The sequence below is a fragment of the Moschus berezovskii genome, chromosome 23, assembly GCF_049115385.1.
Source record: "Moschus berezovskii isolate FMDL1 chromosome 23, NW_MosBer_1.0, whole genome shotgun sequence".
Taxonomy (NCBI): domain Eukaryota; kingdom Metazoa; phylum Chordata; class Mammalia; order Artiodactyla; family Moschidae; genus Moschus; species Moschus berezovskii.
The window spans coordinates 62,100,897-62,118,311 of NC_142482.1; the positions used below are offsets into that span (position 1 = coordinate 62,100,897).

The 17,415-nt window shown below is 52.3% G+C and overlaps 1 protein-coding gene across 6 annotated transcripts in view; it reads left to right on the forward strand.

The window, feature by feature from the left end:
• The first annotated feature begins 286 nt into the window (after positions 1 to 286).
• Positions 287 to 17,415, forward strand: part of GMDS (GDP-mannose 4,6-dehydratase) — a 434,343-nt gene continuing 417,214 nt past the window's right edge. For 2 of the 6 annotated variants that reach the window (XM_088831391.1, XM_088831388.1), the window contains exons 1-2: positions 288 to 525; positions 2,124 to 2,186. In XM_088831391.1, the coding sequence (XP_088687517.1) occupies positions 424 to 525; positions 2,124 to 2,186 (165 nt within the window). In that variant the 5' untranslated portion in view covers positions 288 to 423. Of the gene's footprint in view, positions 526 to 2,123; positions 2,187 to 17,415 lie in introns of all 6 variants that reach the window. The other 4 variants (XM_088831389.1, XM_055406579.2, XM_088831390.1 and 1 more) reach the window with 4 other exon arrangements.

Below are 17,415 nucleotides of genomic sequence, written 5' to 3' on the forward strand. Positions count from 1 at the left end.
CCCGCCCCAAGGCGCTCTGTTTCCACCCCGGCGGGGTGGGCGGGGCCCGGCGGGGAGGGGCGGGGCTTGCGGGCGGGGGTGGAGCCCTGGAGGGGAGGGCGGGGCCCGGCGAGCAGCGCGCAGCGTCGCGCGGTGACACGAGCCCGGCGGGGAGGGCGGGGCTTGCGGGCGTGGAGGGCGGGGCCCGGCGGGGAGGGCGGGGCTTGCGGGCGGGGAGGGCGGGGCCCGGCGGGCAGCGCGCAGCGTCGCGCGGTGACGCGGCCACGCGGCGCCCGCCGGGCAGCATCCCGGCCGCCCCGCCCCCGGCCCGCCCCGCCGGCCCCGGCGGCCTGTCAGTGTGGCGGTCGGGCGCGCGGCTCTGGTCCCTGCAGCCGGCTCCGCGGCTCAGCCCCCGCGATCGGCGCCTCCGGGCAGCACGCGGATATGGCCCAGGCGGCGGCGCACTGCCCCGGCGTCCGCGGCGCCGGGGACGCCGAGACGGGCAAGCCCAGGAAGGTGGCGCTCATCACGGGCATCACGGGCCAGGTGAGCGGGCCGGGCCGGGTGGGCGCCGGGGCGGGGGGCGCCCCGCGACGCTCGGGCCGGGCCGGGTGGGCGCCGGGGCCTGCCTGCCGCCGCGGCCCCTCGCCGGTCCCCAGTCGCGGAGGAAACGAGGGAGCCGGGCTGCGCGGCTGCAGACCAGGAAACGCGCGCCTGCTCGCTGCTGTTTAAACGGAAAGCCCGCCGCGCAGGAGCTGCTGTGAGCGCCCGCAGTTCCGAGTCCGCCGCCGCGCTGGCACGTGGAGCCGCGGCCCCCGTCCCGCCGGGCGGGAGGAGTGTCCGGGCCCGGCCCGGGTGGCGGCGGGCGGGGCGCGGCCGCCCGGGTCCCCCCACCCGCGGACCCCGGCGCTCAGGAAGCGCTGGGCGGCGCGCGTGAAGGTGCTGACCCCAAGGCGCCTGCTGCCCCGCCCACCGCGGCCGGTCACCTGCTGGTGCATCTCGTTTGGTTTCCCAACTGCTTTTCCAGGGGGTGCTTTTAGGACCCCCACTTCACAGACGCGGCGACTGAGGCAGCCATAGTTCACTAGGAGGCGTCCAGCGGGAGTCACACTGTGCTCAGACTCCCCGGGGCTGAGAGTAGAAACCGTCTAGAGCCTCGGGCAATGCTGCCTGCTGCTGCCTGGTGACTTCCTGGTTACTCGTGCCTCTCTTACTGTGTATACTTAATTACAGTAAAGGCCGGTTTGAAAACTGGTGGCAGAGGTGGGCGGCCTGGAGATGTGAGGTTGAGGAGGAGAACTCTTGAATTCAGTCAAGAGACTGCTTGCTTTCAGTATTCGGGGGAGAAGTCAGTTAAGCTGTTCTTGTAACTCTTGTTGGTGTGGCTCATGGAAAGCTAAGTAAGTGCCTGCAGTGTGAATCCACGCAGGTTAGAAAGGAACGCTTGCTCACAGCCCTGAGCGCCGTGGTCTGGTTGGTGCTGACTGGCCAGGGAGGTGCCGGTGAGCACCTTCCCCCTCACTTCCACGTTTAAGCCCCACCTCTTCATCTCTTCACCGTATTTCCCGCTTGCCCCCAGCACCCACCCTCTGCCTCGTCCCCTCACTTGTTGGGGATTGTTGGCTTCTGCAGCCCTGGCCCATGCTGAACTCTAGGGTCCACGTAAACCTTTCCTGGTGGAGGTGACTATTCTGCTCTGCACTTATCTTCCAGGACAGTGGCTTCTGCCATGGGTTTTGGTGGTCTGGGAGAGCCGTGAGGTCAATGGGAAGGGTCTGGAGATCCACGCCTGTGGTCCATTTTCTTCATCACTTTGGGTGAGAGCTTACTGAATGGCTCACTTTGCTATAAACATTTGCTATGTCTCTGTATAAGAGGCAAGTATGTTTTCAGTCCCCATTTCACACCTGGCTTAGTAAGGTTATGTTTCCTGGTGGTGCATACCTCCTGAGTGTCAGGGCTGAGATCTGAGCCCAAGAATTGCTCTAAGGCATCTTGTTACACTGCCTCTGTGGTGAGCCACCCACGTGAAATTACAGCTCTGTGTGAGAGAGAGAGAGATGGGGTGGGCAAAGGGATCATTTTTACTCTAAGAAGGGGTCTCTTCTTAGAGGAGAGGTGGAAACCGCTGCTTTGGCCCTTAGGGCTGCCATGGACACTGGGCCGGCGTGGGCTCTCGGACGGGCTGTCCCAAGCATGCACTTCAGGTACGTCTGCCCTGGTCTCTCGTCTTCACTGTTAGCAGTCACCGTAGCTTTCTCCCTCCCATTTCTCCTGACAGGAGCCGTGAATGGTTCCCCGGGGATTTTTCTTACTGACTCGCCAGAGGGGAGCAGAGGCCCTGCTCTGTGTCGCCACCTCCAAGCCCTCTGCCCCCACCCCTGGGCTCACCCTGTGGTTTGACTGCACCTGCCCTTCTTTACCGGAGAAGGCAATGGCAAGCCACTCCAGTACTCTTGCCTGGAAAATCCCATGGATGGAGGAGCCTGGTAGGCTGCAGTCCGTGGGGTCGCTAAGGGTCGGACACGACTGAGCGACTTCACTTTCACTTTTCACTTTCACACATTGGAGAAGGAAATGGCAACCCACTCCAGTGTTCTTGCCTGGAGAATCCCAGGGACGGGGGAGTCTGGTTGGGCTTCCGTCTATGGGGTCACACAGAGTCGGACACGACTGAAGTGACTTAGCAGCAGCAGCAGCCCTTCTTTACTGCACCAGAGAATGTTCCCGCTGGTCTCCAAATATTGCTGCCTGTACCTCCTCAGGGTCATTATTTGTGGCTGAATGCCCTCCCAGATCTCCCTCCTCTTAACTAAAAGCCTCTGTGCCTGCACGCCTCCAGCCAGGTGCAGGCATTCCAGGGTTTGTATTTTCATTTCTTTGTATTTACAGAAGTGCCGTCTCTGTTGGTTACATAGGTAGTGTACATACCTTAGTTTTTCTTTTCTTTTTTTTTGACTTTCTTTGGTTTGTAAACACCTTTAAGATAGAAACCCTTTTCTGACCTGTTAGGTCCCACATGACTTCTCCGAGTAGGCTTCCAGAATGTCGACTTACTCTTCTCATTAATGGAGCATGTCTTTACTGTGTGTCTGCAGGATGCACGGCTTGCTTTGATGCCTCTGGGAACATGAGGATATGTAGGGTGTACTCTGCCCTCCAGAAATGCGCAGTTTCAGAGGGACTTAATGCACATGACAAAATTTGTGTTGTCCAAGTGTTAGAGGCCCCATGACTGGTTCATCCAGCCTCAGGACTCTGGGAGAAGTCACTGACTGCTGGAAATAGCACGGAGTGTGTTCTGGGTGAACAGTGGGTACCAGAGCGTGGGGGTGGGGGTGGGGGACAGTGAGGGTCAAATGTAGTAACAATGGGAGGATATTTAATAATTTATCCTGGAGAAGGACATGAAAACCCACTCCAGTACTCTTGCCTAGAGAATTCCATGGACAGAAGAGCCTGGTGGGCTACAGTCCAGGGATTCGCAATGAGTTGGACATGACTGAGTGACTAACACACATGTAATAATTTATAAAATTCCATTCTACTTGCCCCTTTCCAAAAAGATTCTGAGGTGGCTTCAATAAAAATCACATCATTGGACCATCCTACTGCTGCTGCTAGTCGCTTCAGTCGTATCCGACTCTGCGACTCCATAGACGGCAGCCCACCAGGCTCCCCCATCCCTGGGATTCTCCAGGCAAGAACACTGGAGTGGATTGCCATTTTCTTCTCCAATGCATGGAAGTGAAAAGTGAAAGTGAAGTCGCTCAGTCGTCTCCGACTGTTAGCGACCCCATGGACTGCAGCCCACCAGGCTTCTCCGTCCATGGGATTTTCCAGGCAAGAGTACTGGAGTGGGGTGCCATTGGACCATCCTAAGGAGAATGCAGGAGTCTGCAGTGAGGGCTGTAGAAAGATGAAGATTGTGCCCCCAGTGCCAAGGACGGCTATCAGATGGGCGTAAGACTCGGCTTTGGACTCGCTGACAGTCGAGACAGAGTGGGTGGGTGGGTGAGGCTTCGTTAGCCCTGAGCTCTTGGGGACACCGAGCAGAACGACACACGAGGAGCTCCGTAGAGTCATCCCCCGACAGACAGACCGTGGGAGCACACTGGTGGGTGGGGACTTGGAGAAGGGAATGGTCAGCGCTTGTAGACTTGTCTCCACCTTCCTGCTGTCCGTTATGTCAGGCTTGTCTCCACCAGGAGCGCAGGCAGGTTGAAACTTAGATTGCTTTGTCGGGTCTGCTTGGTAGGACGTTGGTATTTTAAATATGGAGGAGTTGCACCGGTGAGTCCTTCGTACCCACAGGTACCCTAGGTTTTCCTTACGGAGTGGTTTTGATGTGCTTGGACATCTCAGCAAGCCTGAGTTCCAGAGTTCTGTACCATGACACACGGGAGACAAAGCGTTCCTCTGTAAATGGTTGGAAAGGCAGTCGTGGTCGAGAGGCGTTACCTTGCTGGAAGACCGCTCATTTGTGCTGAGTCTTGTGTAGAGCAAAGAGATGAACCATCTGAGTTCTCAAGGTCCGATTATTTAAGCTATAATATTTTGTCTTGGAATTGCATTTTTATGGCCTTGTTTCTTATTTTCACTGATTTGATTATGTTCTTTTGATTGTGTTCTAGCTGCTGTAGGTCACCCATAGCCTTTAAAGGGAACATACATACAACAGGTGCCCAGGCTCCCTGGACTCGGGTGGCTCTCCCAGGCTTCGTCTGCTTCTGAGATGGATTTAAGAGGCCAGGAGATGGTAACTGAGGATTGGCAGTGAGTGCCATTCTTCTCGTGCTGCTCTCCTCCCTGCCGATTGGGGTCTGTCCTCGCTGAGAGGCCCGTGTTTCCGAGGAGACTGGAAGTCCCCCATTCTGGTCTCCTGTGCCCCGTTATGTAAGCTGGGAAACCTCCTGGCCTGCTCTTGACACACACTGCTGACCTGCCTTTTCCCTGATGGGGGTTGACTCTGCACAAATGCTTTCCTCACTTAAGAGAGGCCTCCCGCTTTTGTCCTCCAACAAGCCTTGTGTTCAGGCTGAGAATGGTTCTCCATTTCATATCTCCTAAATTTCCAGGAGCAATTTTTTTTCACGCTTAGTTCGTCTCCTGGAGGCAGTTACGTTCGGGCCAGAGCGTCCTCTGTTTAGTCCTAGACGTGCTAGTGACTGTGGTTCGGTCAGCGTCAGCAGGCATTTGAGCGCCAGCCACGTGTCCTGCCCTGGGGCTGCGATGGAACAGGCAGCCCAGGGGGAGCCTGCTTGCGGCCCCGACGTTCCCAGTGGTGACGTGGTGGTGACGAGGGGCGATGACGGTGGCTGAGGTGCGCGGGGCGTCCACCGTGTGCCAAGCACTGCCCAGTGGACTTTGCATCTATTTCCCTTTCGGAGCAGGGAGTCCTCCTATGAGGCAGATTTCTTGTCACCCCCAGGAAACGCAGAGGTTAAACACTTGGCCCACAGGTCACTCCCATCCTTGCTTACAAAGTCAGGTGTGAAATATAAATCCCAGTAATTTTATTTCCTATCAAGTTTTTAACTAGTATTGACCAATTCTAAAGACAGGTAAATAACTTTTAAGGAGAGGTGGATAAATTGTCACATTTGAAATAAAGCATATTCCAGAGTTATTTTTTCTTTTTGCAGTTGTGAAAAGTTGTAGATTACAGTAGTAAGGTAAATCTGGATTGATCACTGTGTTCTGTACTGCTCATTTTCTTTTCTTTACTGTCATTTGGGTCATACTTTCTTGGCAATTTACCTTGTGAACTCTCAGGAGGCTGGGACTGTGTCTTGGGGCGGTGGAGGAAGACTTGGATTTCTTGGCTAGTGTGGGTTTGAACTACTGCTTAATCCCTTAAGTGCTGTGTCAGTTTGGGCGTGGTGTTTACCATTGCTGCCCTGTTGGAAGAGTTATTCCTACAGGATAGAAAAGAGGTCTTAGCAATTATAAACCAGCAATGACAAACCTAGACAGCATATTAAAAAGCAGAGAGATTACTTTGCCTACAAAGATCTGTAGAGTCAAAGCTATGGTTTTTCCAGTAGTCATGTAAGGATGTGAGAGCTGGATGATAAAAAAGGCAGAGTGCCGAATAATTGATGCCTTTGAACTGTGGTGCTCTAGAAGACTCTTGAGAGTCTCTTGGGCAGCAAGCAGATCAAACCAGTCAATCCTAAAGGAAATCAACCCTGAATATTCATTGGAAGGACTGATGCTGAAGCTGAGGCTCCAATACTTTGGCCACCTGATGCAAAGAGCCGACTCATTGGAAAAGACCCTGATGCTGGGAAAGATTGAAGGCGGGAGGAGAAGGGGACGACAGAGGATGAGACGGTTGGATGGCATCACCGACTCGATGGACATGAGTCTGAGCAAGCTCAGGGAGATGGTAAGGGACAGGGAAATCTTGCATACTGCAATCTGTGGGGTCGCAGAGAGTCAGACACGACTTAGCAACTTAACAACAAGAAGAAAAGAGGTCTGGCATGAAATAGCTTACTAGGATGGAGTTTCTCTTCACAGAGCAGCCAGATAGTAAGAGCTCTTGCGTATAAGGAGAGGGCATTGCACGTGGAGGGTACAATAGTCAGCCTCGCTTTGTGCAGGCAGGAAGTTCCACGGGATTTGGATCAGCTGCAGGCTATAAACCGCTTTGCTGTCCTGTGGGTCTTACGGGCAAGCAGATCTGGGAGCTGGGCTTATCCTCCCAGGCGAGAGGATTGCCGGCCATGGTCGGACACTAATCCTGTGTACCGTGAGTGCTCCAGGATGGCAGGTCCTGCTTTGGTCAGAGACTGTTACCTGGTGGGAAGTTTTTTATGTCTTTACATTACACGTAATTAATTGATTAATTGAGGAAAGACAGTGGACCTGAGTGAGAATCAGAGGCTGGGTTTTGACACCAATTAAGTGTATAGCCATGATATTTTTCTGAATCTGTCATGTGAAGGGGTCACCTGGTGACCTCTAAAGTCTGTTCAGAGTGAAATGTGCTGTAACTACAGGATTGAATGCTAATTGTAATCTATTGAGAGCAAAAAAATCTTGTATTTAAGCAGCGCAGTCATTTAATATCAGTTTTAAAGATAAGTCCAATAGGAGAATTTAAAAAAAGTGACTATTAACTATAGTTGTTCAGTGGTTAAGTCGTATCCAACTCTTTTCGACCCCATGGAAGTAGCACCCTAGACTCCTCTGTCCTTCACTATCTCCTGGAATTTTCTCAAAATTAGCTGTAGTGAATTTATAATTAAATGTGTACACTGGAAAGAGATGAGTCGGTATTTTGCTAGAAATATAGGGTTAAAAGCAGAAAATCTGAGCTGTCTGCCATGGTAGGTTTTACCAAATGAAGTGATTTTTTGGTGAAGAAGGCTTTTAAATTCCTGTTATTTGTTTTTTGGATTGAAATGTTAAAAGATATAAGCATATATATTTTGCGCTTAGTGTTTAACAGTGGAGGTTTTTTCATGCAGTAAATATCTGCCAGCCCCTTCATGATCACAGCCTTGTTGTGGCAGAGGGGCTTGCATAGCTCAGTGAAGGTCTGAGCCATGCCGTGCGGGGCCACCCAAGACAGACGGGCCAAGTGGAGAGTCCTGACAAAACGTCCACTGGAGAGGGGAATGGCAAACCACCCAGGATTCTCGCCGTTCATTCTTGCCCATGAACGGTATGATAAGGCAGAGAGATGTAAGGCAGAAGACGAGCCCCCCAGGTCAGCACGTGTCCAGTGTGCTCCCGGGGAGGTAGGAGAGCAGCTAGTACAGCTCCAGAGAGGACGGAGCATCTGGGCCAGAGTGGAAATGACACATCCATCTGTTGTGGATGTGTCAGTTTTCAGAGGAGCCAGAGATCAAAATGCCAACATTCGTTGGATCATAGAGAAAGCAAGGGAATTCCAGAAAAACGTCCACTTCTGCTTCCTTGACTGTGTGGAAGCCTTAGACTGTGTGGATCAGAACAAATCTGGAAAATTCTTAAAGAGGTGGGAATACCAGACCACCTTAACCTGCCTCCTGAGAAACCTGTATGCAGGTCAAGAAGCAATGGTCAGACCCGGATGTGCAACTGACTGGTTCGACTTTGAGAGAGGAGTATGTTGAGGCTGTGTACTGTCGCCCTGCTTATTTAACTTCTATGCAGAGGACATCACGTGAAACGCTGGACTGGAGACTCACAAACTGGAATCAAGATTGCCAGGAGAAATAGCAACAACCTCAGATATGCAGATAATACCACTCTAATGGCAGAAAGTGAAGAGGAACTAAATAGACCCTCAATGAGGGTAAAAACGGAGAGTGAAAAAGCGAGCTTAAAACTCAGCTTTCAGAAAACTAAGATCATGGCGTCTGGTGCCATCGCTTCATGGCAAATAGATGGGGAAGATGTGGAAGCACTGACAGACTTTATTTTTGGGGGCTTCAAAATCACTGCAGATGGTGACTGCAGCCATGGAATTAGAAGACGCTTGCTCCTTGGAAGAAAAGCTATGACCAACCTAGACAGCATATTAAAAGCAGAGACATTACTTTGCTGACAAAGGTCATTTTAGTCAAAGCTGTGATTTTTTTAGTAGTCATGTATGGATGTTGAGAGTTAGACCATAAGGCTGAGCATTGAAGAATTGATGCCTTTGAATTATGGTCTTGGAGAAAACTCTTGAGAGTCCCTTGTAGTGCAAGGATATCAAACCAGTCAACCCTAAAGGAAATCAGTCCTGAATATTCGTTAGAGAGACTGATGCTAAAGTTGATGCTCCAGTACTTTGGCCACCTGATGTGAAGAGCCAACTTGTGGAAAAAGACTCTGATTCTGGGAAAGACTGACGTCACAAGAAGGGGGCGGCAGAGAATGAGACAGTTAGCATCTCTGACCCAATGGAAATGAGTTAGAACAAACTCCAGGAGATGGTGAAGGACGGGGAAGCCTGGTGTGCTGCAGTCCACAGGGTCACAAAGAGTCGGACACAACTTAGCGATTGAACGACAACGAATGCCTGCCGAGGTGTGTCCTGTGCCGAGTGAGGAGCTGGGACTCGGCCACCAGCACGGTGGCTGGGACTTTTCTCAAGGGACTGGTCGTCTGGGGACGCACGTAATTTGACAGGTAACTTCACAGCATGTCAATTTCTGTGATCAGAGTAAGTGAGTCACTGTGGCAGGCGTGTGACACCCGCCGTGGTCCTTTGCACGAGAGGACGCGTGAGTCGGACTGCGGTGGGACCGCCGTGGGTTAGTCCTTGTTGGGTGAGCGCACTGAGAGGCGGGTGTCCTGACTCGCTGTCTCAGAAGTGGCACGGGGAATGAGAAGGTGCGCCTGCCATGCCCTGTGTTGGGTCTGGGGGGAGGAGCTAGGAGGAGTCCTGAGTGTCAGCCCATCCCAGATTTCATAGACTGAGAAAAACTTGAGAATGATATGCAGTGGCCAAGTTTTTATCTTGAATGTGGAACCTTAAGCAGATTCCTCCGTGGTGCCAGCCATCTTACACACTGAAGTGTAACGGGGATGTGTTGTCAGAGCAAAGAACAATCACCAACTATGTCCTCGGGGCTGTGGGACCCACTTTTCTATTAATATGTCTCTTATTCTCATTTGTAAAAGAGTGGGTTGTAACTGTGTCATGGGTTGGTATTGGTCTATTGACAACATTTGGGGACCTCCACTGAATACTGCTTTATTAAAAAAGAGTTACTTGTCTGATTCTTAGGGATCAAGTATAAGTCTCCTGGCCTGGGGTGACCGCTCTTTCTGGACGGCAGGGTGGGGTACGTCCCATGACTTATGCGCTGGACGGGCTGTGTCCTGGAAACCAGAGCTGTCAGGAAGGGCGTGTGGGTCCTGCCCAGTGTGTGCCCTGTGTCCTGCTGATGCCCGTCCACCGCTGGGCACCTTGCACGGTGCTTGTGAGCAGGAGGAGCTGCCTGCTGGAGATTTCGTTTGTCGCCACGTTCCTTGGCACGCTGGGGCAGAGCCCACTTCACACAGAGTACTGCAGCAGCCTTGGGGCCAGGACCCCCGCCCCTCTGACAGCTGTGGGTCCAGGCTGCCTCCGAGGGTGCCGGAGGGAAGGTGCAGATTCTTGCTGTTTCAGGTCTAACTTGGGAACCCGAAACTGAAATCAGGTTTGGGGCGGTTCTGACTGGTTTTGACTTGGCTTTATGACATTGGTCAAACCCAGGTACGCCCTGCAGGGCGGGTACTGAGTTAATTTCTCAAGGGTGAATAGGAAGATTTTGGGAGGGGTTGTTTTTCAGGGGCAGTGATAATACATAGTGGGTTTTTCAGAAAGTTTTGCTTCTTAATGTAAACTTTGGGAAGGAAACATGGAAGTTAGAACAAATACCAAACCATTTCTGTTGTTTTCTTTTAGCTTTTTTGTGGACTGCAGTGGTTTTTCATTTCACCACCCCCCCCCCCATCCATTTTGCTGTTTTGACTGTTTAGGAACTTTTGAATTATTTCAGTTTATATAGTATTTTTTTTTCCATTGAGTTGTGTTTTACTCTTTAATAGTGTTTGAGCATATAGATTTTTAGTTATTTAAGCATAACCAGAAGTTTATTCTATTACCAGACTGTTATTTTGGAGATTTTGGTTTTTAATTCCTAGAAACAAGGGGGTGTCTTAGAAGGAGTCCTTTTATGGCAGGCAGGTCAGTGGCTGGGGCCTGTTTGGGGTCTCAGAAGTCCCTGTGGGGGCCCCGTGCTCGGTGGTGGTTTGGGCTTGTGTCCAGGAAGCCTGGGCGTCCTGCTGGGCTCTCTGAGCCGCACGGGCCCGCTTCTCCCACGTGTGCTGGTTTTCTTCCCTTTAAATACACTTTCTGGAAGAGGCAGATCCACGCAGGGAGTGAAGGCCTGGATGCCTCCCCTCGTTTCCTGGCTGGAGTTTCCAGCGGGTGTAATGGAAACCGGACTTGAGGAAGGCTGGTCAGTCTGGGTGACATCTGGTGTGGCTTAGGCTTGGTGAGGACTTGGGGAACAGCCTCTGGTCGGGCTCTTTAGGGGGTCTCTGGGTGGCCGGGTCCCTTTGCTAGGGAGCGGGGGGCCTGGGGACCGATGCCTGGGTTTCACTGAAGGATGGGCTCGTGTCCGTCTGTGCCCGGAGCTGAGCTGCTGGGGGCAGGCGTGGGAGCCCGTGCTCAGGGGGGCTACGGGGAGCTCTGGGCAGCCTATACATGGCCCAAGCCCAGGGGAGCTGGCCTCGCTGGGTCCTCACTGGCCGGCCTGGCCGCTGAGACCACCGCCCCTGAGGCCCGAGGTGCACCTGTGCAGACACACCCTTTGTTCCAGAACCCCGAGGAAGCAGTCCTCGCCTGTCTGCCCCGTCCTTCAGCCCACCCAACCTCGCTGCCTGCTCCCATCTCCACGGCTCCGGTTCACTCTCTAGGAATTACTGACATTCTGCCAGCCTCAGCGATTCTCTAGACTTGGGGCTTTTTCCAAAAGAAGGCTTTGTTTTTCTCCTTGGTGTTTGACCTTTGATTCCAGTCCTCCTCGAAGATGCCCAGGGTCTGCAGCTGCAGTAGGAACCAGCTGGGCAGTGTGGACAGCTCTCAGCGTGGACAGTCTCGGGACCTCCCCCTTCAGTCTGCTGGCCCGGGGTGGGCCTCACCCTTGGCTGCTTGTGGAACAATCCCAGTGACTCAGGAGGGAGCTGGAGCCGAGGGGGGTGGTGGCGGCGACTTGAAGATGCAGCTTGTCTTTTCCCAAACACTTTCTCCAGTTTTAAAAGTAGTAATATGTGCTTACTGTAGAAAGATTGTAAAGTTTAAGAGGATATAAAGTATCAGGGGAAAAACACCAGTCAGAGCCAGTTGCTGGCGGCAGCGATTTCACTGAGTTCTTTCGTTGCTCTGTTTCTAAATCACTGCCCTGCCTTTCAGCAAACCTTACTGCCTGGACTGGGACAGGCTCTCACAGCGGCTCTGGAGTCCTGCTAATCTTCCGTAGGCGTCAGCGAGGGTGGGTAGGGCTGTTCAGGGGTGAGGGACCCCACGTTAAGGTTCCTCACCCCACGGCCCACGCGGCACCTCCTTGCCCGTGCTGTGGCCGTCACAGGCATCTGCCTGTAGATTCTGGCTCACGTGTTAGTCGTTTGTATGGTTTTTTGTTTTCAGTGAGATCATGTAATTTAGGGGAATACATGTAAGTAGGATCAGAGTTCATTACTTTTGATGTGTTAAAGGCAAAACCTTCAAGGAAAGCTTTCTGTTACGTCTTGAAGATTGCAGTTTCAGAGACTCGGATCCCATCACTGCTCATCCTGGCGGGACGTTTCCACACCTGTGGTGTTGGCACTGTTGCTCTGGTATACTTTTCAGTTCACTTTTGTTAATGGTCTGTTCCATTAGAGCACTTTATTAACTTGATTCATTAACATTTAAATTTAATGATAACACATAGCAATGCCAGGATTTGGTTTTATTTTTATTCTTACACACAGTTTTCATCTGTAAATCTAACTCTTAGATCCCATGGTGGTCTCCTGCAGCTCTAATGCATTCTGTCAGAGTTTGGAGCCTGCATCCTGGCCCCTCTGTAGAGGAGGCTCTCGCTTCCCAGGTTTTCTGTTTTTCTACCCAGGAGCCCGGGTTCTGCACCCAAGGCCAGTCCCAAGAAAAGGCAAGCTTGTGCACAACAGGGTGCGCACCGGGGTTGCTCCTCACGCTGGGAGACCGGTGGTGGAGGCCCGCCTGGCCGAGGCCCGCCGGGCTGAAGAGCCAGGCACTGTCAGGGTTTCTCCTGGATCTTCTCCTCTTGAGACTGGCTGTGTGGAGACGGGGTGAACTGTTGGAAAGTCTTGGCTGCCAACCTGGCCGGATGTCACCTTTCAGAAAAGGTCCTGGCTTACACACACACACACACACCCCCTCTTCTTCAGCGGAGGCCTTAAGGCCTGCAGTGAGAACAGCTTATCGTGAGGGACAGAGGTCACCTGCCCGGAACGCAGTGCTATAGGGGCTGGACTCTGGCCCCCTGATTGCCTTGTGGGTGGTGACTGTGCCCAGAGAGCTGAGAAGGCGAACAGTGGGTTCTTATTTAAACAGTCCTGGAAGGGGCAGTCAGGATGTGTGCAGGTCTCGGTCTGGGTGGAAGTGGGCACGGGCCTCCATCCACCCCTCTCCTCCCATCTCTAAACGTTTCCTTATTCTGCCCTCCTGGTGCTTTGCAATCACTCCCTTCTGGTCTCCAGCTTAGTGTGTGATTACAGGTGTTTTGCTACTTCCTTTCTGCTGTGATATGGATCTTTAGTGTGGGTCTGTAGCAAACATGGGGATCCAGATGCAGATGCGGAAGTCGGAGGGCTGCTGATGAGTCAGCAGTGCCAGAAGTGGCCGGAGGGGCTGCCCGCGTGCGGTGGGCCCGGGCCAAGGCCATTTGGAGAGAGCCCCTGGGGTGCAAGAGGAAAGGCTCCGGTCCAGTTTTGGGACTTTGCGACTCAGGCTTTACCCTCTGGGAACCTTGGGGTCTTAATCTATTGAATGAAAACAATTCACCCTTAATTGCAGGGTTGTTGGTCTATAGGCTAGTTTACAGTAAGTGGTATGGCATTTGTAATCTGAAACACTTCAAAATACACACACATTAAAGTATATAAAGTATCCAAAATTAAAACCATACACACTTGAGGTTATTGAAGCGTTATCAGGTGGGGAGGATAGAAGTTAAGGTATGTTAATGTGCTGTCGAGCTGAGTAAAGTCAGCACCTGCTTTCCACTGCAGGATGTGAAAGCATGTTGCAAAAGTGAATCCCCTAACTTCTGGCCCGACAGACTCTCGGTCCAGGAAACGGTTATAAATGCAAGTGCTCAGTGATCCCTGAGCTGCGACCTGACTGCCTGGCCTCCATCCTGCCTTCCCTGGGGGACAGGGTTTCCGTCCCATCGTTTTCCTCTGCCCCTGGGGGAGAGGGGACTGGAGGTGATTTGGGCACAGAAGGCTGGGATTTGTTTTGTCCTTTATCACTTTCCTTTGACCTCCCAGCTTCCAGAGGGGTTTCTGGGCATCTTGGTTTTCAGATGAGTTCTTTGTGACCCTTCAGCTTTCTTTCTCTTGTTTCCTGAGATTTTCCTTACAACTCTCAGATGTTTTTTAAAAAGGGGTGAGAGAGAAAGTGCCTTGTCAGGCTTGGGATGAAGTGACTGTCTTGCCCGCAGGAAGGGTGTGAGGGCCCTCAGGCCATGCCCACGGCTCCTGTGGTGCTACCAGTACCAGCCATTTCTCAGCTCCTCTGCAGCTGAGAGCATCTGTTTTCCGTCAGCTTTTTTTTCAGACGCAGCTGGAATAATTCCAGAGCCTAAATGAATTTGATTAAAACACGGCCTGGCTTTTTGCTCTCTGAAGCATAGCCCATCTTGTCTTCCTTGTTTCGGAGGACTGTTGTTTCCTGGTGGCTTTGGCACACGTTCCCCCACCCCCTACCCCCAGAGGGGCTCCCCCTGCAGGCTGTGTGCACAGGGCCCCATGGGGCTGGGAAGGTCAGAGAGGGCTGAGAAAGAACCACCTTGCCCTGAAGGAGCTCACTTACTTGTATTAAAATGCCCGGAGCTCAGTTACTCACATCAAAGCCATTATACTTGTAATTCAGGTAGTACTAGGATTATCTTTTTGGAGAAGGCAATGGCACCCCACTCCAGTACTCTTGCCTGGAAAATCCCATGGACGGAGGAACCTGGTAGGCTGCAGTCCATGGGGTCGCTAAGAGTCAGACTCGACTGAGCGACTTCACTCTCACTTTTCACTTTCATGCATTGGAGAAGAAACTGGCAGCCCACTCCAGTGTTCTTGCCTGGAGAATCCCAGGGACGGGGGAGCCTGGTGGGCTGCCGTCTATGGGGTCGCACAGAGTCGGACACGACTGAAGCGACTTAGCAGCAGGGTTATCTTTAATAACAACAGCTAAAACATACCCAGTGCTTGTATGTGTCAAGCCTGTGTGTGCTAGGATCTTTGCATGTTTAATCCTCACAAGGGTACCATCGCTTTAAAAGCCATTTACAAATTTATTATAATCACAGTTGGGTGTTTACTATTTAAAACAGGTTTGGAGGACCTTTTTCTCCACCTTATACGCCAGTAAAAGACTTGAGTTCAAAAGCAAGTTGGTGAAATTATATATATCTCCTTTAAAATTAAACAGTGAACCACAAATATAAACCTTCACTTAATATTAAAATATTTTATCTGATGCGCTGTTATATTTTATTACATAAATGTCATATTGTGTTGTAATGACATTCAGTTCAGTTCAGTCGCTCAGTCGTGTCCGACTCTTCGCGACCCCATGAATCACAGCACGCCAGGCCTCCCTGTCCATCACCAACTCCCGGAGTTCACTCAAACTCATGTCCACAGAGTCGGTGATGCCATCCAGCCATCTCATTCTCTGTCGTCCCCTTCTCCTCCCGCCCCCAACCTTTCCCAGCATCAGACTCTTTTCCAGTGAGTCAACTCGTCGCATGAGTTGTTAACAACATTACAGTATATTAAAAATATGCCACAGTCCTGTATCCCAGGAAGGCCCATGTAGCTGCCCACCCCGGCTCTACTGCCTTGGGGAGGGAGGGGGAGTGAAGACCCCAGAGAGGAGAGCAGGCCAGGGGTGGGGGTGGAAGCAGGGTTCCCGCAGTGGGAAGGGAAGAGAGGAGAGCCAGCCGGTGAGGGCAGGGTTTCTGGCGGTGGGGTTGGGGTGGTCGGTGGGGAAGGAAGAGAGGAGGGCGGGCGGCGGGACGTCGGGGGGCTCGGGAGGCCTAAGCAGATTCCAGGACATCACAGCCGGGGCTGCAGGGAGACCGGCCTGAGGCCTGAGCCTCCCCCCCCAACCCCGTGAGGACAGAGGGCAGCCCCGGGCCCCTCCCTCCGCAGGACATGCTCCTCCCTCTGCAGGGACCGCTGCCAGGTGGCCCCTGTCACAGTGCCCAGGGCTGAACCACGGGCTCCGGCCCCAGGGGCACAGTGGGTGGCAGGAGGGCTCCCCCCGTCCAGTGGTGATGGCTGAGTTCAGGTCCTTTAAAGCGGATGCAGTGGGTGAGAGTCCTGGCAGGTGGGCGGCTGCTGGAGGACAGTCAGGTGTGCAGCGTGCGCGTGTGTGATGTGTGGTGGGAAGGGGTCGCCTGATCTCAGCGGTTCTATTTGTCCATGGAAATCACACTTCCCTGTGTGAGGATTGACTGCAGCAGGTCTCAGGGAGGCAGGGTTTTTTCGTTTTTGTAACTGTCCTTGGATGGTAGACCCTTCTGACTAAATCCTCGATCTTTCTCTATAGAAAGTGCAATGAGTGTGTACACAGTATATCTACATGCTCAAACACACTCGCTCACATGCACACAGCCCTCCGTGTATCACAGAGGCCTGAGGGTCTCCTGGAACACATGCGTGTTCCTCTGAATAAGTTATAGTCAGTTTCAGCAAACCATTCGGCACCACAGTGATCCAAGTCTGTGTCCCAACCCCGGACGCTGAAGAAGTGAAGCGGCTTGGTTCTGTGAAGACCTACAAGACCTTCTAGCACTAACACCGAAAAGATCCTTTCATCACAGGGGATTGTGAGGCAAACGCAGACAGTCAAGAGATACCTGGAGTGACGGTCAAGTTTGGCTTGGAGTACAGATGGAGCAGGACAGAGGCTAACAGTTCTGTCGAGAACGCACTGGTCGTAGCAGGCACCCTCTCCCAACAACACAAGAGACGACTCTACACATGGACATCACCAGACGGTCAACACCGGAATCAGACTGATTATATTCTTTGCAGCCAAAGATGGAGAAGCTATATGGTCAGCAAAAGCGAGTCCTGGAGCTGACCGTGGCTCGGATCATGAGCTTCTTACTGCAAAATTCAGGCTCCAATTGAAGAAAGCAGAGAAAACCACTGGGCCATTCAGGTATGATCTAAATCAAGTCCCTTATGATTATACAGTGGAGGTGGCAAATAGATTCAAGGGATTAGATCTGGTAGACAGAGTGCTTGGAGAACTATGGACGGAAGTTCATAACATTGTACAGGAGTGACCAAAACTGTCTCCAAGAAGAAGAAACGCAGGAAGGCAAAGTGGCTGTCCTAGTTTGCAGCAAAATTCATTTCATGTCTAGTGCTCTATTTTTCCGTGACCCCCGCCCCTGCCCATCCCAGAGTTTTAACAGGAAACTCTGTGCACTGTATCACAGCTGCATTTAGAACCGTGTTTACCTGTGAATGATTCTCTTACAACATACTGTGCTGTCCACTGGAATTTAACAACTGAATGATAGTTGGTACGGTCAGATGTCTGTCAGTGTTCCGGTTGCCCCAGTGCTCTCCTAGGCGTTTTTAATAACTCATCTGTTTGCACCAAGTGACCACGGCTGGCTCCCTCCGTGCTGCTCTTCGTTTCGTTCCTGCGTGTCGCGTGGTCAGATGCAGGGGTTTACAGGTTTGGTCGAGTCCGTGCCT